The 26580-nt window shown below is 40.4% G+C and overlaps 1 protein-coding gene across 3 annotated transcripts; it reads right to left on the bottom strand.

Annotated features, from left to right (window-relative positions):
• Positions 1-782: 782 nt before the first annotated feature.
• LOC122539097 (agrin) lies at positions 783-24816 on the bottom strand. 3 transcript variants are annotated; one of them, XM_043673726.1, is made up of 14 exons: positions 22371-22480; positions 22015-22246; positions 21107-21333; positions 20761-20968; positions 19962-20191; positions 18488-19220; positions 3410-3526; positions 2826-3135; positions 2565-2708; positions 2261-2431; positions 2012-2176; positions 1693-1815; positions 1166-1342; positions 783-1049 (listed from the first exon to the last, which is right to left on the bottom strand). In XM_043673726.1, exons 6-14 carry the CDS (start codon positions 18540-18542, stop codon positions 818-820), a joined length of 1494 nt encoding a protein of 497 aa, XP_043529661.1. In that variant the 5' UTR covers positions 18543-19220; positions 19962-20191; positions 20761-20968; positions 21107-21333; positions 22015-22246; positions 22371-22480; the 3' UTR covers positions 783-817. The 3 variants fall into 3 exon arrangements, with proteins under 3 accessions (XP_043529661.1, XP_043529662.1, XP_043529663.1); XM_043673727.1 differs by having other exon boundaries at positions 22015-22242; XM_043673728.1 differs by lacking the exons at positions 22015-22246; positions 22371-22480 and adding an exon at positions 24085-24816.
• Positions 24817-26580: the final 1764 nt, after the last annotated feature.

Raw genomic sequence — 26580 nt, 5'->3', positions numbered from 1 at the left:
ATTCGCATTACCGTAGCAACAGCGATAAACAAAATGATGCAAGGATGATACGTGTAATCAATAATAATACTACAATAAATAAGAAATGAGTTTACCGGCGAGTTTAATGTGCGGAAATGTCGAAGGAATCACACAAACGCACGTTCGACTTAGCATCGTGAAATTCGTAATACGACATTTGCATCGCGCATGGATGCCAATGTCGCATTTCAATCCAAGAACAAATATATAAAATAAATTATGAAGACTCGGTAGTCCGTGGACACTTGCGCTTATGACGGATAAAAATGCGAAGCACGTATCGCGAAAATTGGCTGTTGGCCATAAACTACAGTCTTGGTCAATCGATACAATCGATCGGGAATCGCGGCGAATGCGAGAATCGTGAATCTCGATATGGTAAGATTACAGGAATAACAATAAAAATCTCGATTGTCGTTCATTATCGTAATTCGAGTTAGGCGTACGATTAATGAAATATCTGTTTCTCGAAATATTTTTCTCTCGAAAAGATATCTTATATTAAAATTCTGCAGATACTCCGGAGATTTGTCGAATATGATTTCAAGAGGAACGAACTGTAACAGTATATATATGTACGATCGAAGTGCAAAAATCGATATCCTTTCTCGATTAAATCGTTCGGTCGTCGTATAAGAATATCTTATAGGAATCTATCGCATTTGTCGAAAGAATATAATTCGATTTATATTCGGTTTATAATAATAATCAACATACGTGTCGTCTTGAAATCAATTAATTTCTGAAAAAATATTTTTTTAAAAGGACATTCTAACGAGAACAGAGTTTGATCAATCTAATACAAATAATTCTTAGGTTCTTCAGTCGGTTGACCGCACACACCATGGTACTTCTTCGTAACTAAGCTTCGACTACGGCAGTTTTCGATTTCCAAGAAACATTCATTACTGTAGGTCATGCCGTCGGTACCGCAAACAGGATCATAGTAAGGTGAACAAATCTTTTGGCAACCACGGAATAAGAAACCTTGTAAGCACCTCTTCATAGGCACCACGTACACGTGTTTTCTAAGAAAAAAAATTGATCATCACCGTTTGTAGGACAACTTTGTCAATTAATTGAGTTACCTAAACGGTCGTCGAAGTTCAGGTAAGATATAATTTCAAACACGATTATTGCTTACCCGCAATTATCCCTCTTCATCTCACACTCATTGCGATAAAGTTTATTGTCGGAACCGCAAACAAACTGCCGTTCTCCGCTACAGATCTGGTTGCAGAGTGCTGTGGTACGACAATGCTGCGCTGGAACTTGAACCACCCTCTGACCACATGTCTCACGCTGCAGATGACAAAGGGACCTGAACGTATATAAGTGGATACATTGAGACATTAAAGATGCAGAGTTTTCTAAGAAATTAGGAGCATGGAGTGCTGCGCTAGAATTTTAGGAAACACTTGCTAGATCTGATTGGTAATTATCATTAAAACGTTTATCAATAGATTAGATAAAAAATTTGAATACCATTAGTTAAGAAATAAAAAAAAAGTCTACCAAAAAATTGGACGAGTAATTTCAATGGTACGAGTAATACGGTTAAGAAAGAGACTCGGATGTCCATTCTTCGCGGTGAGTAGCGATTTATTATCCACACGTCTCTAAAACTCTCAGCGCCGAACGTCCTGGAATCCAAATAACGCTCTTAATCACCGATAAACATTGCCGTCGCTTCCACAAACTGGTTCCTCAGGTACCTCGCTACAATCTTCGGGGCACTGTTCGGTCTCTTTCAAGGTCGTGCACTCTCCGACGTGAGCCAATTGAATACCCTTTCTGAAAAGCAACGGTAACGTCAGGGATCAACGACTGATTGATCCATTACTAATGACTGATGTAACCAAAAGCGCATAAGACGAAACACTTGACAGTAACTTCTCGTTATGGCAATCACGTATCGTTTATCTGTTCAATTCTCTTTGAATAGACGTTCAATAGAATATCTCTGGCATTCAATAGAATGAAAACTTACAGGCACACTGCGACGTTCAAGTGACACTGATTCGGATATGTGTTCGCATCGCTTCCGCAAACTGGATCCACCTCATTTCCGCATCTTTGCTGCTGTTTCATACACTTGGTCAAACGAGCTCGACACTTTTCAAAGTCTACCACGGTTATTTTTCTTCTTGCTTGTCTGCAAAGTAAATCATTACTAAACATTGAAATTACAAGCGATCAACAACGAAAATGTTTAAAATTCATATAGAAAAAAACTGACCCGCAATTAAGCATTTGCATCTCACACTCATTCTTGTATATGCTTCCATCCGATCCGCAGGTTGGAACTTCCGGTTCGTTTTTGCAGTCCAAGGGACAGGCGTTCGACTGGCCACCGGACGTCCGTTCCAGTGACACGCAGTATGACATCGGCACCTCGAACACGTGTTTGCTAAACGATTGATATCGTGGTGAGTCTGGTGACGTATAAAAAGCGAACAGGTTCGCTAGTTATTCACGGCGTTGGCGACGAGTCGCGCGCGCCTGCCTCCGATCGAGGACTTTCTCAAGGATGTGCTTCTTACCCGCAGTTCTTTGCTCGCATTTTACAGGTGTTCGAGTAGAGGATTCCATCGCTACCACAGGCTGGCTTAGCACCACGCCAGCATGATTCACGACAATGTCTCGTGGTTTGACAGTGCTTCTTATTCGTACGTACGACGCCTTGTCTACGATCAAACAGTGCAACCATTGAATCAAAGAAAATTATGGAATGTTCTACGGGTTCTACTGTAATAATAACCAGAACAAAGGTGCCATTCTAACATCTATGTGAGATCACGTACCCACAGGTAAGCAGCTTCATTTGACACGTAGACTTGTAGACGTTGCCGTCGCTACCACAGATCGGTCCGTCGAGTGGTGCAAAGTCGCAGGAGACTGGACAGTTTTCCCTGTGCGCGGAGATGTTGTTGCATGGACCTAGGTGTGACAGTTCGATACCGACTCGACAGATCTCGACTCGCAACATGCATTTGTTGAGATATGTGCGGCCGTCGGTGCCACATACTGGATCCTGATCGCCGGGACAACGATGCTCGCACTTACTACCGGACGACCTTAGGCAAGCGGTCTTTTCCGTAGCTATGGTCACGCCTATGCAATTTGTAAAGTACCGATAATTACCAGCCCCCAGCTGTGCAACCGATAGGCTGCATCGAATGCGCGAAATGTGCCGCCACGTTTACTCTTAACAGATTATCATTAATGATATCCGGGGAATACAATTTAAGGTTGTTCAGCACGCGAAACGTAAGTGTCTCGATGCATCGCTTCGGCGGTAAAGCAACTGCATAATTGCCGACGATACTTCACCGCGCGTACGCATCTTCTAATTATAATTATTACGCGGTTAAAACGGATCCCTTACCTTTTCCACACATCTTCTTCCTCATTTCACACTGAGACGCGTAGATCACTCCGTCGCTACCGCAGACTGGCTCTCCACTTGGCGGACATATTCGGGGACAGGCGCCGGTCACGAAATCTGCACAGAAATTAATAAAACAGATTATAAAAGATCTCGTTAACGTTTGATTTGTTTGTACAAAAGAAAATAATGCAGCACAGCTATTTTCTTCATGATCAAGTACGTGTTACAAGTATCGTAAAATATTGTTTACTGTTACTTGGGTTTATAGCGAGTCGTCAAAACGCATATATGTAAGATCTTCTTTATCAAACTAGCAGTAAGCATTAACCATAATGGCATAATTACAATGGAAAGGTGAACGCGCAAGTCCAAGGAAGAAAGTGACTGGCAGAAGATAAATACCTGCGAAGAATCAAAGGAAACGTTGGTAATTGGAGCCTAGATCGTTTCTGTGCTGGCACCGCAGATCTGCACCGCATCGAAAAAACGGATCTGCGCGCGGAGCGTGTTCGTTCCAGAGTGTGAAAGGTCGAGTTAAAAATAATCGAGCAGACCGGAAGGGAAGAAGCAAAGAAATCGCACTCGTCCCTTTATTCTCCTGGATCGTTTTGTAATGTTTCTTTCTTTCTTTTTTTTTTCTTTTTTTTTGTGGCAACCGCGTGTAGTGGTAACATTAAACCGAGAGATTCTGTCGAAACTTTAATTGCTTCCTGTTGACCCTCCGTGTAGATATCTCTTCAGCAGCGAGTCTGCTGGCTTGGTTTCGGTCCAGCGATCACCGGGTCAACAGCACACGGAATTTACTACAGTCGTTCTACACTGGCACGCATAATATGTAACAAATTATAAAATCGAGGTATACAGTTAAAGATAACCGACACGAGGAGAGGGCGCGAGACGCGAGACACGGTCACGCCGATACCGATACAGCGGGCAAATGCAACCAGGGGGTAATTTAAACGAAGCTCGATCACGTGACTAATCGGCAGACACACGGAACAATCTTCCGACGATATAACATTCGTCCGATTGCCTCTTTCTAATCTGAGATAGCATGCATGGTAAACGCTGCGACGTACAAGAGTATAAAAAAGCATACGATTCTGAGCGATCTCTACAAGACCGGCACGTTCTAGTCGTTACCGGAATGTCAAGTGAACAATACAAGCTTAATGGACGATTCGTTCTATGTTCTCGCAACTCGATAATTTATCTACGATCTTGGTCACGCATCGCGCGCGTATGCACTCCGCTCTGCTTCGCCCCGCGCCGCGCCAGAGAAAGAACGACGGACAGAGCACTGTTCAAGCTCGTGACGATTTTTTTGGAGGAATCGCGCAATGACTAGGACGGCTCCTTTCGCGTAACGATCGAGTCTCTCCTCAGGATACAATTTGCCAGAATCGCGCGCGATCAGAGCGAACGGTCCAATATCCCGTTCGCCTGCGATGGTAATTCGTAGCTTGCTGAATCCGAGAATCTGCGCTCGAATTCACAAAGTGAACGAGATAGTACCGATACGCATTGTAATATAGGGGACCGTGGTTCTTCCTGCTCTTGGCCACCGCACCTCACAAAGACGCCGCGAACATCGCCGATATTATACCCTCTTTCCGCGTAATAATCGCGTTACGCTCCTTCCTGCTTCGCGGGGAGCCTGTAGGACGCTAATAACCGAATACGGTCAGAGATAAGCATGATGCGAGTTTTACGTGTATGCTTTCCATAATTACGACTATTTCGATGTATCGAACGATATTGGCTAATGTAGCTCGGTCGCTACGACCAAATCTAAATTGAATTTCCATTAAGAGAGAAATAAAAAAAAGGGAGAAGAAAAAGGCACGAATGTTTTAAAATTTCTCGAATCACGCCGAGACACGCGGCAGATCGTTAAAGATCTTGAAGTAGAAATGCCGGATATTCCGTATCTTACGACAGGATTCCGTCGAATTGCGTCGTATAAAATCGCCGGCATTGATGAAGAAAACAACGCGCGAGTTTAATCGAGCTGCTCGAGGCTCGCGAGAAAAAGAAAAGCCCATGTCGAAGGAACGGAGGGAAGAAATCGTAAATTACAAGAAAAAACGATTATAATTCTTGCGCGTACGACAAGTGGAAAAAGGCGGAGAAGCTCGTCGAGTGGAAGAGTACCAAGACGACCGAAAAAAGGCAAAACGGAGCAACGAATGAGGCAGAAGAATAAGGAGAAGAAGATAAGAAGGAGAGAATGAGATTCTTCCTCGGAGCAGACGTCAGTTGGTCAAACGGACGTATGATCAGCGGCGTTGATAGGCTGCAGAAGGAGGTGTCCGTCACTCCCACGAACGCGATTAAGTGAATCAATTATGCCAATAACGGAGCGACTAGTCTGACCAGGGGGCGATTGGCGGACAATGCAGATCGAATTATATCCCCGTAGAAGACGTACGAGTCGCACGAGCGAGCGCGTGCATACATGCGATGGTGCACAATGGATACGCGCCACTTGTTCCAGCAAGAGGGAACGAGAGAAACGAAGGAAAGGAGAGAGATCGAGGGGAAAAGAAAGACGAAAGGGGGGCGGGAGGGGAGGGGAGAGGGAAGGAAAGAGTGTGACAGGGAGAGAGAAGAGGGGAGGAGAGAAATATGCGGGTCGGTGAACCATGGCAAGGATGCACGCCGACCGGGTGGATGCTGCTTCTTGGATTTTTGTCCACGAAACGAGAAGCCGGGAGAGGAACACGGCCAACTCTCGCATCCCGGCTCTCGAAGATCGATAACAGAGAAATAAGGATCTGTTTAACGAACCGGAACGATTTGATACGAATAAAAGCCGTAGCTCATAAATAAAATGAACAATGTACGGGACTGCGGCTTTTGTTCTTGTTTCTTGGCCGCTATTCCTGGAGACACGGCCAGAAAAACGGTAGGTTAGATGAACTGGTGGATGGACGTTGCGGTTGGAGGAGCATCCGGACGGTTGCGCATCGCATGACAGAACCTTTGATTCCAGCTCAGATAATTAAACGAGCCGTGATTCGTTTACGAACGCGAACGCCTCTCCTGCGAATCTTACGTCGCAAGTGTCAATTAAGCCCGACGTTCGTTGCTACGTACGTGTAAACCAAACCGTATGAAAATTCATCTTCCGTCTGGGAACAAGATACATTGGAGAGAGTGTAACGAAGAATGTACGACGGTGCGAAAACGAGCAACGACGTTCCGCGAAATCTACGCGGGCCAATCAACCCACGTTCGACTTAATTAACGTTGCAACGATTGCCTCGTTATTATACCCATGTACAGCCGGTTGATAAATAGTCGGTGAATACTGAGAACGATGTTCCTACGGAAGCCGGAATCGTCGTCTCGAGTACATTCCTAAGTTTCTGCGGATTCCAACTAACTAACAGTCGTTCGAGCGCTTGACAAATTGTACCGTACGCTGGTGATCGATTATCTAAACCGAGCGCGCACGATTCTTCGCGCTTCTTCCGTTAAATTCAAGTAACTGATCCTTCCGCGACCGATCTTCTATTTATCATTGGGATCATTTTCGCATCTACGTTTGCCAACTAGCAATAAAATTATAAAATTCCAATAAATCAGTATCTCGTGTTGAGTTCTTCGTGACAGGCTGATCGTTAACGAAGGAAAGAGGAAGATGGAAAAAATGCAAAAGCAACATGTATGATAAGTAGTAATCCATTAATTCTAAGAGTGATCTTGACCGTGAGATTTGTTTATGTATGATCGCATGCACGGGATGATACCTCGGCTAGGATGAAACGACCGCGTAAATCATTTCCAATCGATAGCGTCAAAATCACGGTAAAATCGTCCGTGTTCCTTGGTTCCAGACACTGCTCACCGCTCGTTTCTCGCGCAGTCTCTTCTCAAACGTATACCTTTAGTCGATCTTCTCGACGTAGCCCGGCCCTCTTTATCACGAGAAAATCTTGTCTTCCTCATAGCATTGTCCCGTAACATGCTGCGTTGCATTAACGAACCTCTATTTCTGTTATGGAGCACGCGAGTCGACGTAATTAAACCGTGACCCGTCATCGTCTGAGTCGATTGTTCCTGAATCGAGATCGGAAATGATGAAATTAGTAGGTAAACTCATTCGACGTTGCATCAAGAACTTGGAGGATATTGTTGTAACTATCACAGCGAAGATTTGCAAAGTATCGCGGTAAACTGGTATCATTGTTCCATAGTTTATCTTTGATCGGCCGTGTCTCCACGTCGAAAAGAATTTGACGTTAACGACGGTCTGTATCGTCGCGACTTCCGTATCGCTGTGAAACGATCCTATTTCCTGACCAGCAACGCTATTGTTCCGATAACGTCGTAAAGAAGCAGTTCAAACGCCGATTCGCGGGACGATGTTCGCACAGTTACACTTGGATGATTTATCGTCGCGATTGCTCGAAGATACCGATAAAGACTACGACGAACCAAGCATCGCTTCGCGTACATGTAATTCCTCCATAAAACGGACATATACTTCGCATTAAAATTACGAAATAGTTTCATCCAGCAGTTTAACTTCAGGTATACTCGGAATTACAATCACGTACGGTATCGCGTTAAATATTCCAAGCAGAGAACAACTAATTACAAGTTAACTGGCAGCTGCTAATCAAAACAGGTTTCGCGTGTGTTTGATAGCTCGACGTATCGTGGCTACGTCTGTTAAGAGAAAAGGCGGTGGTTACGATATTCTTGGCTAAGTTTCTGTCGAAACAATAAATACTAATTAGATTTATATCACACAGCATCTATTATAACTGTATTTACGAAGCTGTTGGGCAATAAAAAATTAATTAGAACGTACGATATTTTGAAACGCTATGGTGAAGATGGTATATTTCGCGATCTGAAATTGAATCCTGGGTTGTTCTCGACCCTCGTTCATAATCTTCGAAGTGAAAACTCGTACAACGTCTACAATTTCGATGATCGACAAACCACTGTCGGAGGTAGTAATAAAGCAGCGATATCGACCGCGATAGAGCAAAACATTCTGCTCATCGATCATCTGGAGTGAGGTAGAAAGCGGATGAAACAAAAAAAGTGAACGACACGTTGTTATAGAAATTACGTTAACGCGAGGCGTGGCGACGAAGGGGACGCAGGAAGCGCGTGGCCCTAGCAACAGGCAAAAACGTCAGTATGTATGTCGCCTTGTTCATAAAGGAACACGACAAACGAGTCGCATTCCATAAAATCGTCGTATTCGGTTTAAGTGGCGAGTGGTGGTAAGTGGAGTACTGGGGCGAAAAACTACCTCCCAGATCGGCTCGATCTCCCACGAGCGTGCACGTGAACGCGTGTGCACTGGCGACCGTTCGCTCACGCCGATCCGTTACATCGGAGAAACCTTCGATCAGCCGTACATGTCGCGTACTTACGGTCCAACCTACTCTACGTACATGTCCACCTTTTTTTTCTTTTTTTTTTTTTTCTTTTTACGATCGTCCGCGCGCTTTTTCATCGCGGCTAGTTCCTCCCCGCATCGCATGGAAAATTCCAACGCGTACGCGCTAGTAGTACTTTTCTACTCGATGCGAAACAGAAAATTGCGATGATCGGCGATCGACTGAAGTTTCAATCATCCGTTGCGTCGCGTGCTGCGATTTCTTACCTTTCTCTTCCGCGTGTTGCGTGCCGCCGAGAACATTGCGCGCCACGTTTTCGTGCTCGGTTTTATCTTTTCAGAAATTGCATCTCGATGCTTATGTCGTTTAACACCTTGACCGCTATTACACACACTATCGGTGTGATGTTTCTTTTTTGAGGCGTGTACGCGTTATCGGCTGTCACGGGGGGGAAATAAAAATATAAATACTCGTCTGACATGTGTTACCAACTAGATTCGAATTCGCATTAACACCTCACGTTACCGTGAAATCGTCGCTCGCGGTCACGAATCCCTTAAATCTTACTCGATGCTCTGAATCGTGAATGAATAACATTCGGCTAGACCGTCGCGCTAACGATACATTTGCATAGCCACAGATGAACACGATACACGTGAAACATGATTACTCGATGATTACTCGACAAATCCTAACCACGTAGAAACGGTAACGCACAGAATCATGCCGCGTGTCAATTGTAATTTTTTTTCAATTCTATCTTCTTCGCTCGCGGGGACACGCACTTGCGTTTACGTGGCTACGTTTCTCGCGTGGATTTGGATAACGGGATTAATAGGAGGATACACGGTTCGCCCGTCCTGCTGCGAATGAAGAATTTCGGGCCGGTTCCTATACAGGTTCGTTAAAGCTGTCCTTATGAAATATCAATGGAATGGGAATTCCGTGGCGAATGCATTACAGACAATTCGTACGATCGATTTCCGCCGCGGGGAACATGACGTTTAAAAACGTACATCATGCTTGGCTGAATATCCGCGTGCTGGTAATAAAAGCCTCTGGAATCTCGTGAGGATGTTTCATCTGACGGTAGCGAGCATAAGCCTTCGTATGTAATTCGAAATTTTCTTAAAGTTGATGGTTGGCAAGTTTTTCGTTGAATAGCGAGCGCCAGGGAGGGACAGGACCGCATGAAAGGAGCGTACAGCAAGCATATGTGCGCGTACGCGTTTGAGGAAATTGCATATTAAAGGTAATTAGAGTAAAGCGAGATAAGAGGGACGGAATATTGAGTGATTAAGAAGAAACGCATCACTGCATCTCAGAGAAAGGGCAATTATCGACGAAGGTCGACGTTCCTTCCGGCTGTGACGTGCACACCGATCATTGAACTTTTTATACATAGTTTGGTGAGTCTTCCTTTTCGAACATTACAGATTTACAGATGAGTTTAATAATGTTAAAAGCGTTGGCAGTATGATCAATGATACTGACGTGTGAAATGCGGTTTCAAATAGGAAAATTTCACTTTTCATGGTACGCGACTGACGATATCGCGAATAGAATTGATGAAAATCAAGGAAAAGAGCTGATTAAACGATAGTTCAACGAATTTATTTATCGTGACGCAAAAATTTTCAACTACAAAGACACGCTCGATCTATAGCGAGCCATTATCTTGCAATTTCACCTATCAATGATCGCCTAGGATCATCTAATCATATGTCTGTCTGTAATCTGATCGACGGCATATAAACAGGTTTGGGAGGATCAATCCATCAGCTAGGAGTTTCATTGCGAGGTTTAAACATTTTACGGGAATGACCTCGACCCTTAATTAACAGTATACTATTGATAGCTCGGCGAGGTCGAAGCAGCGTTTGTTCAACGCGCTAACAACTGTTTCACCGCGTCAGATGCACATCGAAAGCGACCTCGATTCCACTTACTGTTGGATCGCAGCTGAATCGAAAATCGTGCAACAAATATGAACTAGCGTTAGTTCATTTTCTCCTTTACTAGGAGAGTAAACTGTGATTTAACGCAACCGGTTCACCACCGACTGAACTGGATGAATGAGGAAAATTAATCGATCGGCTGGAATGATCGCCCGAGATCTCGATGCTTCATTGATAGCTGCGAGCGAAGCGAAAGCTTTTAACTTGCGATGAGGCCATTAATTTCCACCGATCCCCGAGATGTTTCATCGAGAGGAAGGAGCCATGAAAGTGACCTCGACCTTACCTCCATACCTACTTAAGTCTAGGCCAGGGTTTCACAACCCTCGATCGCGGAAATGACTACTACTGACGATCGCGGCACTATTACAGACGGAGCAACCGCGATCGAGCGAACGCGATCGAGAGTCGCCCGGAATCAGGATCGCCTCTGGTCGTTTCCTACTCCTCTTTCGTGGCTTTCTCATTTGCGTGATTTCTCGCCGCTCAAATGAGGAAACACGTCATAGCCTCGCTGCTTTTTTGCTAATAATCCGGAGAAATCATTAGATACATGGAAACCGGAAAAGTGGAGCGTGAAACCGACAGCTATAGATAGATATGTTCTAATAATACTAAAATAGATAAGCTTTAACCAGTTCTTCTATGCTTGCTACGATATTATCAAATGACATGGCGTTAGTATGATCCGCGTAATAGATTCCTCGGCGGACATTGGAAGTCTGAAAGACTATTCAACATGATTCCAGTTACATCGAACTATATATACATCACTGTTTTATGACCAGATACTGAAAATATGTGGGAAAATAAAGAAATCGGTATAAAGAAGTTAAATAGCGATCTTAGTTCTGCATTGATTTTATTGTGAACGATCATAATTTTCTTTATTACGACGATATTTCGTATTTGTCGTTCGATCGTTCCCTAGTTGTATCTTCCGCGACTATAAATCGATTGCTGATGTCGGGTAACAAGCTCGATCGTTCCAGGAAAGCACTAAAAGGTTTGATAGTTTCGAGGAATCTTCACGTTTTAACGCGACAATTCGTTTGAAGTCAGCTGACATCGAAAAAACGTGACGTGCATTTTCATGGACGTAAATACCGCACATTCAGCGAGTACTTTCCCGCAAGAATACACGAAATCTTTTATGCGCATATCATTACCGGTTGCTTCGGTGTATAACTTGATACAGCTCTCGTCCAAGTTGTTCAGATCGGTTGTAAATTAGTAGGAAATCGTGAAGGAACGCTATACTAATCCTTAACGCCAACCTTAATCTCCCTCTCCCCTCCCTCTTCTCTCTTTCTCCTAATGTTAAACGTAAAAATCAGACGAGTTTCCTTAAGAAATTCAAAACAGAGAATGCGTTTGATGCCAGGTAACAAGCTAATTCCGTCTCGGAAGTTTGTAACATAGACAAACGGCTAGACGATGGAGAATGAAGAATTGGGAATGACACACGAGTCTGAAATTCACGAGTACACGTTCACTGGGTCTTCAGGTCAGCGAAGTAAGTCAAGCATCGGCGGATGAATCGAGCTACGGTAACGGTGTCGTTCCCGAAAGGACAGCCGACTGGTTTATTGATTGAACGGAGCACAGTTCCGCGGAACCAAGGATCAGGTTATGGCTCCGGAGATGTTCAAGGTTGACTCGCAAGCTCTATTCAACTTCGATCAATCGTCGTTCGATCTCTAACGATCTTCTACATCCTTGCGAGAATTTAATCACGGGAACAGAACAAGGCAGACTGGGAAACAAGAGAGCAAAACGACTCGAAGGATCGATGATTAAAACGGTGACTTCTCATTTTTCGTCGTACCGATCGAATCGATGTGATGGTAAAATTCGTTTGATAGATAGCGATCTATTTGGACTGCAAATGATTGTCAAAATGATTAATGATGCAATAACGCGAAACAACGGATAATGGCTAAGTGCTATCTTTCGCTTGGTCATTTGTCATTTTCCTTAATCGATTGATGTCCAGACTTTCACGTTCAAGTGAAATCTAGCACGCGGTATTTATTAGCATAAACGATCGTGAGTCGTTATCGCAGTTAAGTATTTGAATAATAAAATATTCGAACAGTAATTATTTAAATTATGTTTCGACTTATTTGACCCGATGTTATCTTGAAAGAATCTTGCGTTAATTTATTTGAAAAAGCAAATGATTTTCCTCTAAATTATATAATTATTTAACTATTAAGTAAAATAATTTCTTATTTGACTTTGCATTTTGTATCTGTTCAAATTTTGTTTCTCTTCAAATAATTTTTCACATGATTTCTAATTCTATTATTAAACTTTACCTTCGCATAAACTTTACCTTCTGTGATCAACCAACTATTTGTTATTTTAATTCAATGAATTAACTAAATGAATTAACCAAAAGATTATTTGTAAATGATTTATCTGATTTGGAGCCAAAATAAAGTTACTTTTCCTAAGTTGTTTTTCAAACAAAAATAATAAATGAGTGGAAATAATTCGTTATTTCAAATTATTTTTTATTTTTACTTTAAATAAAATTTGCCCAACATCTACTAATCGATACTATTAACAATAAGAAAAAAAAACTTTAAACGATAATCATGCTAAATTTCAATTTCTTGTTCCTCTGAATCTTTCTTTATTTATTAAATCATGAAAATATTGCTCACGAATAGTTGATCTAGATACGACTAGCAGAACTTGTTAAGAATATCTTAACAAGACGCACAGATCTTGAATTATGAGACGTGAAACTTGTCGTGTTTAGAATTTAAACGGAATTTAAATGTTACCAAGGCTCATTTCGACCATGAAATAACGTATGCATCCTTTGCCACAATGTTAATTCATGTAGAACGATATTTATGCTTTCGTTTTATTCAATGATCTTGCAACATCAATATTCTAATTATTTTTATCTCAGCGTGCTATTTGCCTGACACAGATCCGCACGCTTCTTTTATTCTATTAATCTGCCAATCACTCGATTATTAAAAACTAGAGAACGGATGAGAATTTTTAATAAATATTGCGATGGTCACGATGATGATGATGAAAAATGAACACGGTGTACAGAAGTCGAATGAAAAGAATGGCGTGGCCTACCGGTACCAATCTAATTCAAAACGCTAGATGTACTAGATTCCCCGATACGTTCCATTAAACGCGGCACGGGGCCTCATTGTACGAACGAAATAGCGCGTACGAGCTCCTGGTGAAAAAGAAAAACACTGCTCTTGAAAGAGATACGTGGAAATGGTTGCGCCGTTTAATCTAATTTCTAGTGAAAGGTGCGATCCATCGCCGTGAAAGTGTTTTAATGCACGTTTCCCTGCGATAGAGACCTGATAGAGGGGAGAACATCCTGAATGGAAACCGAAAGAAGATTCTTAGCCTCTTAGCTCTCAACCAGCGCCAAGATGAAAAATTGATGCTAAACGAAGGGAACGTGACTACGTTTCGTTTGCAGGTTTAATGAATAATTTACGTTTCCTAGGAGCTGTACAATGTGCAAATACTGTCGACACACGACGAGGAAACTGTTTCGATAGCATCTCCAGTGCGTGCTCTCCAACCAATGGTACATAACCTGTGCACAGACGCCTTTCCACTTAGCATAAAATCGTACTTACGCATCTCTCCGGCACCGTTTACTTAGCAGCCTGTTCGACTTTTGCATCACATATACAAGTATAAGTTATTACGCGACAAAAATTTTTCGAACGACCGAAGAACTTACGAGCCAGAGAACCAAATTCCTTTTTATCTTAGTTTATGTGATTTTTTTATATATTCTAAACATAGGCAAAAACGGAAATAAATTTTCTAATAATTTCATGTATTTCCATAATTGAATCCTTATTTTTCGAATATCTTAATATTCGAACGTTATATCACTGTTCCGTTAGTAACACATAAACTTTTAGTTACGGACAGACATTCCGATAATATAGTATAATGTTTGAATATTAAAATATTTGAAAAATAGAGATTCATATAAGGTGATTACTGTATTACGCTTAAGCCTTTCGATCTGATTTTTGAGAAAAGGAATTAGAAGTGTATATATGACAAAAATATGATTTAAGGAAATACTAATATTTGCATGCAAAATTTGAAAATTTTGTATCGTGTCGTTTTCGAGAAAGAGATGAAACAAATATGTCTCATCAGTATTGGCAAATTGGGAACAATATTAGTAAAGAAGTATAGTATCGTTTAATAGTATCGTCACATTAAAATGATATAAATATTCACATGAATCGATTCTTTCAAGTACCGTCAGAATATAAAGAGTTAAAATAGTTTAAAAAAGGGATGAAAACTGATCGGAGGTAGAGGTACAGCACGAAGGTCTATTTCACAACGTGAAATGCAGCTAGTTTTGGTGTCACAAAACCAGGCCATGCAAATATTTTCTAAGTATTTTCGAATAACGGTAAAAGACTGGTCAATCTCCAAAGAAAGGAATTAACTCGAAGAACACGAAGAATATGTAAAAACTACATGTTTCGTACGGGGTGTAGGCGTGGTCATTACCGATCGTGGGACGATCCATTTCCCCAAAGAAATCGTAGTAGTTTTTCTTTGTGCTCATTTCTAATTTTCCTTTTTCTAATTGCAAATGATTCCAATACGTGCAAAGGTAATTGAACTTCTTTGAATACCACTGAACAGAATGTCTAAGTCGGGAATTGTTCGTTATATGTGTAACTATAGAACAGACTTGTGCTAATTGGCACGCGTACAATGTTTTCCGCTTTTCTGACAATCACGTTCGAACCTTGCATGTTAAACGATAGCAATTATCCAGGTCTCTAGACTATTCGTGCGGCGAATTAATTATCAACAACGCAAACTATCGAATCGGATCAAGCCGAATAGGTAACTGTTACCATTTGACGAATGAAGTTTGCCGTACCCGGCGCCTCTTTGCTTATTCATGATCACAAGGTGATTGTTAATCCGCGTATGAATAAATATAAAATCGACTAAAAAAGCGGCATGCCCTTTTTTCCACTCGGATAAACGTGAAGCCTTTCCATGCGTGAAAACACGCTTCATAGTCGATGGAACGATGGACCAGCAGAATACAAGTCAGTGAACATTATCCTTTTTTCTATTATCCTCTTTCTATGCTGAAGTAATTTCATTTGCGGGAACAATATATACGTATGTCAATTTAATCTCAAGCTCGACAGTTTCCCGGAGGAACGGATGACAGAGGAACCAGGTCACGAGAATTTGAACACGTTGAAAAGTCAATGAACCGAAACCGTAACGCTTTTAGAAGATCATCTTTTATTGAAACGCCTCACGGCTATTCAGATGCTTTCAAATCATTTTCAATACAAACCAATTGGCTGAACGTTTCACGATTTTCAACGAAACATGAAACGTATTGCAACTTCAAACGATGCGTTCTTGGATATTGAACGAGCAAATTTGCTCGTTTCAAGATTACTTCTTCCAGGATTATTCACAGAGGAATTTATATTGTTTACTGCGATATTCGATCAAAGGGGCAAAGAATCCTTGAGTGCGGTCTTACATCAAGAGAAATATTCTCTTCTCATTGAGAACAGAAAAGAAATGATAAAACGAGATTTCAGAGAAGAAAAGTATCCAAAACGAAATTTCAAGAGGCTTCTATATAAAACCTTCTCTTGAAGACTGCAGATTATTATCGTATTTCTTATGCCGTAATGGTAGGGTAAACATCTCACGAAAAGGAGCATTTCTGCGGCAATGTCTTCTCCGTAAAAGAACGCATAAATTCTCTTCTTCTGACATCTGTTATTACACTTCGATCCATTCTTGTTTCGTATGTTTCCTCATGCAACGGCCTGCATTTACTGCACGCTATTACATAGTATCTGCTACATGTATACATGAAAGTTAAAAGCATGAATAACAAACTATTAAAATTATAATAAAATTTCTATGCAACATAGAGAAAGAAATATTAAAACGTTCGAATTATTCTACGTGTAATTATTATTATTATTAATTAATATAATGTCTTGTTATAAGATTAAATTCACTAGGAGACCGTACTGAACTAATTAGTGAAACTATACAATACTAGTGCAACTAATTTTCCCGTATTTACTATTATTACAAGCCGATAGAATTAAATTATTAAATGATTAAAAGATACTTAAAGGCAAATATAAACCGCATTATCCCCAATGAAATACAATTTCAATCTACGTTCAGATGCAAGGAGAGCAATAAAAGACAACTTCTCTCTTTACGCTTCGTTCCATGGAATTTTCAGGGTCGCTGGTACAAGCGAGTTTTTGAGATGATTAGCATACTTAATTAAGCGAGTCAGCCCGACTTGCCGTTTTACGAGTTAGTTATATGTGCCTGGTTGAACATTCGATTGTACCTTTATAAGATCCTTTATGCACTTGCAATAAATTAACTATAAGATATGTCTCATAAAATTAGCTTACTCTTAATGGCAAAAGATATGTGTTTTCGTACTTAAAAGAGCAGTAGAGATAAAAGATAAAGCGAAATTATTCGATGTGTTCCCTGCGCAAGAATGTAAGATATTCCGATATTTTTGTAAGAATATCAATTATTTCGTGAGAATATCAATTTGATGAAAAGAACGATTTTTTTTTTTTTTTATTTCTTTCTCTTAATAAATTAAGCATGTTGATCATCGATAAGAGAAAATATGAAACAGCGAATATATTATTTTAGCAACGCCAGTACACACTCGAGAGAACCGGGGAGTATATACGCAAAGTTAGTGAGAGAGGAAGAGGAAGGAACTCGCCCCCGTGAGTCGGCTCGTGCACGAGGCTGCGAGCATGCTGGAGATTAAAACGAAAAAGCATTGGTTCTTTTTTTTTCCTTTGGTTGAAAGAGCATCGCACTTGGCCATAGAGAGATACCGACTCCCTGCCGAGAATTCAATGGGTGCTCCGACCAAAGCCATTTACCGAGAAAAAGAGAAAAAGGAATAAGCTTTAGATGTCGATACAGGAACATTGGTATCACTCCGGAAGGACTTGTTCTTTTGTTAGAAGAAGAAAAAAGCGTTGACGGTTCTTTTTTAACCCGCGACCCTGTTTATTAATAAGTTTGAGCTTTCCTGTTTGTTAACTGACCCAATTTGAGCAATAAGATCAATTCCCACCCAAAAGTCACACGTTTGTCCAATTACACATATGGTACATTTGCATGCATAACTATTCTATCTAATATGATGCAGATATTGAAATTTATTCAATGCATCGGAAACACGGTCCAAAACATCGGAAAGCGAGAACGGAAATTGAAAATGCAAAATCACGCGTGACATGTATTTCGTGACATCAATATTTCTGCACGAATTACTTCGACCTAATATCGATCACTATTACGCATCCGACAGGAATCGTCGAGCGTGCTTTTACTCTCCATCGGACAGCTAACTGCTTTACACGGAATAATGAATGGACCTGTCTATTCGTGCATCGCGGCGAGTTCATTTATTTCTTAATTAGTCAACCGTGAAACCGTTGGAACAATCTGCGGTAGACGGGAACGAATTATCGATTAATTTCTCGGCCAGAGTAACGCAATCATTGAAACAGACGAAAAAAGAGAAAAAAAGAACGTGACAAAGAGAGGAAGAAAGGAAATGAAGGACAAAGATAGGAACGTCTGAACGAAAAGGCGGGTCGACCTGTTGCGACTTTCACCAGAGTGGGACATGATCTAGTGCAGAGGTTAAAAGCGATACCGACCTTGAAGGCAACACAGCAAGATGATCCCAACGAGGAGAGAGATGTGACGCTGCATCCTTCGTATTGTCGACGATCCGTTCAGACGTTTGCCACGATCGTGTATCAACGACGTCGTTATAAGTCAATTTTCTCGAAGTGCAGTAGGCGGACGGCTGCGAACGATTATCTTATTGTGCGTTGACGACGTTCGTCCTCTCGCCGCCGGTTAAAAAGGATAAGGCCAAAGGCGCGGAAAGAAGATGATGGTGGTGGCGCCGTGAGGAAGGAGAGGAGGAAGTGCCCTCTTCGACCTCTATCGTCCTTCGAGGTCCACGAACGACTGAGGCGCACGAAGCGACGTCGGTCTGGCTATAGCCTCCCCTTCCTACTTTCACGTGGCGTGCTCCCGTTTCCAGTGGAGGCACGGACTGGAGAGTCTCTCCATGGGCTATTTACCATTACCATCATCGTTGACGACGACGGTCAGTCAAACGGAGAAGGGGTAGCTGGACGGGAGGTGGAGCGATGGGAAGAAGCCTGAAAACCCACCAACAGATCGGAGATCGGAGAACCACCGTTTCTAGGCCAGCTCTTCCTCCTCCACTACCAGATATCTTCTTCTTCTTCTTCTTCTTCTTCTTCATCTCCAGGAAATGTTCTTCTGTCTTTCTCGCATTTCCTGATCTCAAAGGGATGTGCCCTTCTATCCTGATTTGCCATCGATTATGATATCATTTTGATCAAGATCTCGAATCTGGGATAACGAGAGTAGTTATGTATGTGTAACAAGTTCTTTCTCTACATCGAATAAATTAGGAGAAATGATAGAAAATTTAACATAGAACTTGATTGAAAAAGTTAGATGATTAAATATGTAAAATATTCTTGCCTTCCCCCCCATGAAAATGCCATTCTTACGCCTTATTTACATTTTAGCGGGTGCACTTTCTAATCGAACGATTATGGGGAATTTTCTTGTTACCGACAGCAACATTAATCTCCTTTCCTACTTACATTCTAACCGCTAATTTCACGTGTAGACGGACAAGAATTGCACTCGCTACGAAGAGAAACATTTTAAGCTCGCGTTCTATCGTGTTCTGCGTCTATAGTGATTAATTAAGCGAAATTTTGCGGATAACACGCGATACATACATAAAAACATACTCAAATCGTAGGAGCGAAATTAGTTGGTGAACTTCCTCATGGGCGTTGCGTGTGATTTTCAAATAATGCGCGCTTGTATTCTATTTATTTAATCGCAGAATATCGTAAAACAATCGAAAATAACGTAATTTTCACCTACATCGCGTGTAAAATATTCTAATCAGGCAATTTTATTTGTTTCGATGTATACTTTCCTAGATTCTAGGAAAACGCTCTAGTTGCTCTAATTTCGGGAACCTATGTAATGTCTGAAGGAGAACTAAAAAGTACGCTAGTTGTTACACACGAAAGTGTGGCAATGGCCCAAAGTAACAGATGCCAAATATACCAATAGTGGGGCTGTTCGCTCTCTAGGTGCAGTTGTAGCCGAATTTCTCCATCGATATTGACCGCCTGAGATCCAGGAGGGATCGTTCATCAGCATCAAATATCAGAATGTCTGTCAGATTGTAAAATGTACCTGCGCATGTAAGTATATTTCGGTCTCTCCTCTCTTGTATGGACTTCGCCATTAACCCACTTGCGTGTTTAACATGCTAGCCTCGCCTACAACTGTAACTGTACATAAATTTCCAGTCAATTTTCGAGTAAAATGTAAAACAAGTCGAAAATCATTTTGGCAAAGTTTATTATATACTCTCTCATATCGGCAACGCATTCCTATATAAGAATCATTAATTTCAACTACGAAAATCATATATTCTTAGTCTATTCAGATAGTTGTCTACGTGTAACATTTTTATATTTTTGTATTTCACGCCTCAAAACGACGAAACGATCTCTTCGCCGTGTCGTCTCGATATCATTACAAAACTACTTCTGCTCTGTCCACCTGTGCGAGCAATGTCGTTGTAAAAATTTTTCGATCTTGTCCAGCTATGAATATTCTACAATTATGAAGAACGTCAGTCATGAAAAGTTTTTTTTCTTCGATGGAAAAAACTTGGTTATTAAAATAATCAAAGGAGACTTCTGCGTAACATAAGACTAAATAGCAAGTTACCTTTGCACTGCCCAATGAAAAATGAAAGGAGAGGCTCTATTTGATGTATCGAAATGACGTGTGCCTACACGTCGGCTGAGTAAGAACATTCTTAAATAGAATTGAATTTGAATGGATTCATTACCTTCTTCTATAAACGATGCTCGGTACAAGCCGCATTCATAACTTTCTTACATGACGTTCCTTCTATATACCTACTCCGTATAGTATTACAATGTCTTTTATTCGCAATCCAATTTCACAATCATTTGCGATCGACCCTCTTTTGCCTAAGTTTTTTCATTCCACTTGAAGCCAGAGTTATCCGGTGTATACGAAAGGAGGATGATGCGCTGTTAAGGCAGACGGTAGATTAAGTTATTAGTATGTGCATGTGCATGTTGTGTATGTAGGTATGTGCGTAAGTTGACGGGATGCTCGCATTGTTCTGTAATTGTATAAATTGATTCGTGTTTCGAGTTAATACCTACATTTTCCCTCGTATTTCCTTTCGACATGGTTCGATGAGCTTCGGAAGATCAAAGAGTTCTACAGCCGAGGACTCAATACCAATCCGACAACAGCATAATTTGACGCCACGAACAAGTTAGGTCAGCCGGACGAAGGTGATCCACTTTATTCTGATCTTGCGCTTGAGCATCTGTGATATCGGTTTGGACACGGCATCGTAAATTATTGTAACATTATCCCTGCCGACCTGTGCACCGTTATACCGATTAATTAATATTCTTGCCACGCCGTGATTAACATTTATTACCCCCATCGTGTCACGTCAAAACGTTAAGATGTTAAATGATAATTAAGCGAATGTTGTATGATAAATCTAATCTTGTGAATTGCCGGTGAATGTTCACATATTGAATGTGTATAGATATAATGTGTTTAAAAGTATTTAGAGCACATTTTCTTGTCAACTTCTGGAACGCCCCGTTGTATTTTTATCTCCAGAAAGAGTATTTAGATCATATTTCATCGTCTTTACCTGACTAATATAAGGTATAATAATACTTGGTTTACGACTCTCGTTCCATTAAATACCGTGATATGCTGGAGTCCAATCGATCAATGTAAGATTAATCTTGGTTTGTCACAAAAGTATTAAGGTAAAGTTAATAAAAAGGTAATTTTGAGTCGTTCATTTTGAAAAAAGATTTGCAAAACGCACAATTTAAAAATTCTTTCAATTAGTTCGTTTCGTGTACAGCTAAGCATATACGATGACAGTAATTGCGCACAAGGGTAAATATACTTCGTAAATGTTCTGTTCTGAGAGGAAAAATGATCACACGGTCGAGAATGTACGAGCATTGAAGGAAGCATGAAAAAAATGAAAGGATTTGTGGGTCGCGCCAAAGAGACTGAGACGGTTGTGTATTACCAATGAATCGAGGAATCGGGGGATTTCCATGTATTAAATAAACATTTCGCCGCTGTCAAAGCGAAGTATAGCGGTGTGGTATGGTGTCCCATGTTCATGACCATACAGGGGAACTCATAAAGTATGCAACTGGACAAGGTAAAACGGCACGCTTGCACCGGGACAGCGCCACTGGCTTGGCCATTTGCTAAATTACTATCGGGACCTCTCACCTCTCTCCCCAGTAATCTACCTAGTGGCAGACAAGACTATTGTGAATGATACGTAACGATCATCACTATTACGAGTGATCATTATTTTCCACACTAATCATTCATTGATTTCTTTATAGATAAAGAAAAGTCCCAACTGATTACCGTATTGGTCTTTATAGGACAAATGCTTTCTCTAACGTTTCTCTTGGAGCTTGTTGATTCCATTTGGTCGCAGTAGCCAAGTGGATAAGCGGGCACAATGTAATTGACACCTTTCATGTGAAACCAAACTGTCAACTCAAAGACAACATAATTTTAGCATATGAATATCTTGTACTTCATGTTCAAGAAATATTACGTACATACGGAACAAATTGGCATGAAAATGATATCCCCGATTTTATTTAGTAGTGAAAATATATTGATATTAGACGTAAACCACGTCGTGGAGACTGAAAATTGATAAATGTCCCTGTAATCAACTAGTTCGCTGATATCTAAAATGCATATGTAATCGCATCCGTAATCCGATGTATCGATTAAACGGCTACGTGCACGCAATCCTTTATCTATCGTGACTGAATTAAGTACTTATGAAAGCCTGACAGATTAAAACCGTATATCGTTGCATGAAACTGAATTAATATAATTACTTCTCGGTACAATTTTTTTCATTTACAATGATAATTATCTATTACGTCTTGATAAATTGCTTGATAACATACCAATACATTTTACACTATTTCTAATAATAAATTTCGTCTAACTTCCCCGCCCAATGGACGATCTCCGTTTTCAGTCTGCTGTCGCCATTAATTAACTTTAAACAAGGCGTGGAATGTAATACTCCAATAGAGGCGTGTATTAAATCATTACTATTAATCACAAAGAATGATTAATAATATACAACTCCTGTGGAAATACTTGTCAAACAAGTTTACTATATTGAATCCTGTATTTTAATCCAAGAACACTGAAATAATCATGCTTAATCCTATTACGAAATTATTGGATAAATATGTGAAAAATATCATACTTTATACTATTCAAGTTATTCTTCTATAAGTAAATTTATTAAACACGTTTCTTATTCTGTTAATTCAGTATTCAATATTTAAATTTTGTCTAGTTTTAAGATTAAAGAAAATTAAAAGAAAAAAGATAAGAATCAGCAGTAAGTCTCTTAATTGTAATATTTATTCTATCACCTATACTAATATAACTAATATATTTCCCGTATCACTTACGCTTATATATGTATGTACATGTAACTGTTAATTTATAAACATTATAGACAGAATGTAAAATAGAGTTTATAGATTTTTTTTTTATTGATTAGCTTCAAGCCTACACTTGGCCTATGTACTACGTATTCTTACATATAAAATGCTATAAAACCTACATACATACAGAAAAAAATAACTTGGTACAAAAAAGATGGACATATCTTGATATGCATATCAGCTCAATAGCAAAATCTTAAATTTCTTTATTCCCGTTGCTTTTTAAATTGTTATGTTATTAATTTTTAGGAAACTATCTATGCTTTTAAGCGGCTTGATGAAGAGTTTTTTGATTATGAATTAGGGGTTTTATTTGGTATTTTTTAAATTGGTTGATCATGGTTATTTGAGTAGTTTGGGCAGAACTAAATTGGTTGATCATGATTATTTGAGTAATTTGGGTAGAACCAAATTATGTGATCAAAGTCCATTGTGTGACCACAATTACATAAGGCATCCTGAGCCTATTTAATCTTGGCCAATGAGGAACTGTAATAGTCAGTTTTTACTCTGTTGTAAAATGACATATTGTCATATGTCTGAATTCTTTATTGTGAAACCAGCTGTTTTGTAGTACTATCAAAAACACTTACCACCTGATATTCTGCCTTGTGCTTTCTACTTTTCTCTTTGAGATTGAATTTTTGGCTTTATAGCTTGTATGCAGTTGGTGTGTGGGACCAGCATGTATGTTGAGCAATTGTTTGTGCTGATGCTGCCTTTGCTTTCTTATCTGCAACTTTTATTGCGACATGAGCTAGAATCCATATCATGGAGATACAGATTTTTGTCATGTTTACTCTGAACTGCTGCAATTCTTTTTTGATATTTGTTATATGTCTGTTCATTTGGAAGAGGGATAGATTTTAGACTTTGTACAAGGCTTCATTTGTACAGATCACTGCTATTTTTATCATCAGGCATTCTGCTGTGTAGTTTTACCATAGATTTTGTACTGCTTAGTTTGTCCTTTGGAATTATGCATACTGCTCTAACTAATGGCATTTGTGGATTTAAAACCATCCGTGTATATTATTGTTTATGTAGATTTGCGTTTTGTCTCAGAGTCTGCGCCGTCTAGACTCATCAGTGGGCCTGATGGCGGCGACCCACCTCTACTCCAGACGCCTGTTATGTTAGGAACCGCTAGTCTGGATAGCACCCATCTTAGAGGTATTCCTTCACACGCGGCATGCTTAATTTGGTGATCGCCATCAATCCATCATTAAACAACATCCACTTACGACTTGTGTAGTTCATATGTCCGGAACTTGTATATTAAGGAAATCCTACCCGAAACAGGAATTGAAATGCTAGCGTCGCGTAGCGGTGAAACGGTGGAACTAATTAATATTACGTCCTTGTCGCACGGTATTTTCCCTCCTTGTTTACCGCGAATACATCTGTCCTCGTCGCACGCTATTCCCCTCCTTGTCTCCCGCGTGAATATGCCTGTCCTTGTCGCACGCTGTTGCTCTCCTTGTCTATCGCGCGTATGTGTTTGTCCGTGTCGCACACTACCGCTCTCCTTGTTTACCGTGTGTATATGTTTGTCTTCGTTGCACGCTATTCCCCTCTTTGTCTATCGCGCATGTACGTCTGTCCTTGTCGCATGCTGTTGCTCTCCTTGTCTACTGCGTATGTACGTCTGTCCTTGTCGCATGCTGTTGTTCTCCTTGTCTATCGCGCGGATATGTCTGTCCTTGTCGCTCGCTAGTGCTCTCCTTGTCTAATGACGCTAGACAAGGAAAGCAACAGTGTGCGAGAAGGACATCTTTCGATCTATTGAAAAAAAATTCAACTTCTTACACACACGTTTTTTTTGGACAAAAGACAAATAGAAAGTATGCGGGAAGCCTAATTTTAAGGAGGCATATAAAAAAGTTCGCAAATTATTCCTCTTAATAAGGTTTTTTTCGTAATTAGTGTGAATCGTCACAAAAGGACATGGTGGCGCCATCTATCGATAACCTAGTGGTACTAAAAACAGAAAATCCAGTTTTTTAGTACCACCGAGTTGCCAATAGATGGCGCCACCATTGCCTCTAATCATTGACAGGTGACAGTTTTTCAACAAATTACGAGAAGAAATTAATTAAGAGGAATCATTTGTGAACTGTTATGGTTGCGTCTTCAATTTTAGAAACCATTAGCTTGCGTTCTATGTTTCGTTTAAGTATAGTTTACGTACATAAAGAATGTTTCAATTTCGTTTACGTTAGTAGTCGTGCCTGTAGGGAGTGCATAATTTCTCGCAGACTATAGTGAATGTTAGATCAGGTTTATTTGCGAACTTAATTGATAGCATGATCTTTGAAATATATGCTCGTGGAGTGCAAATTTGTGGCGTGAAAAATTAAAATTAATTATTCTCCTTATATGATCACAGATCGTTTAGTTTCACCGGTCTGCCACAACGCGGCGCTAGTTTCTTATGCCGTAAAACAGAGAAATTTTTATTTGCGAGAAAATCTAATTTAGCGAAATGAATTGTGAACCTTTGTGATTGTATTACCCTAATTAGACCCTGAGCTTTCTTTTCATACCCCATTTGACCCGTAAAATGCAGAAATAAGTATTTTTATAAATAATTAGTACCGCTGAGTTACCGCTAGATGGCGCCACCATGTCCTTTTGTGACGATTCACACTAATTACGAAAAAAACCTTATTAAGAGGAATAATTTGCGAACTTTTTTATATGCCTCCTTAAAATTAGGCTTCCCGCATACTTTCTATTTGTCTTTTGTCCAAAAAAAACGTGTGTGTAAGAAGTTGAATTTTTTTTCAATAGATCGAAAGATGTCCTTCTCGCACACTGTTGCTTTCCTTGTCTAGCGTCATTAGACAAGGAGAGCACTAGCGTGCGACAAGGACAGACATATCCGCGCGATAGACAAGGAGAACAACAGCATGCGACAAGGACAGACGTACATACGCAGTAGACAAGGAGAGCAACAGCATGCGACAAGGACAGACGTACATGCGCGATAGACAAGGAGGGGAATAGCGTGCGACAAAGACAGTAATATAAATTAGTTCCATTTCACCGCTACGCGACGTTAGCATTTCAATGCCTGTAGTGACTAT

The sequence above is a fragment of the Frieseomelitta varia genome, unplaced genomic scaffold, assembly GCF_011392965.1.
Source record: "Frieseomelitta varia isolate USP_RPSP 00005682 unplaced genomic scaffold, Fvar_1.2 scaffold_191, whole genome shotgun sequence".
NCBI lineage: Eukaryota > Metazoa > Arthropoda > Insecta > Hymenoptera > Apidae > Frieseomelitta > Frieseomelitta varia.
This window is presented reverse-complemented; position numbering and strand designations above follow the sequence as displayed.

Coding starts and splice junctions, on each gene's coding strand:
- LOC122539097 (XM_043673728.1), bottom strand. CDS start 18,542: ATGCAGCGTCACATCTCTCTCCTCGTTGGGATCATCTTGCTGTGTTGC. Junction 3,136..3,409: donor GAAGAAGATGTGTGGAAAAG/GTAAGGGATCCG, acceptor CAAATTGCATAG/GCGTGACCATAGCTACGGAA. Junction 2,432..2,564: donor ATGCGAGCAAAGAACTGCGG/GTAAGAAGCACA, acceptor TCAATCGTTTAG/CAAACACGTGTTCGAGGTGC.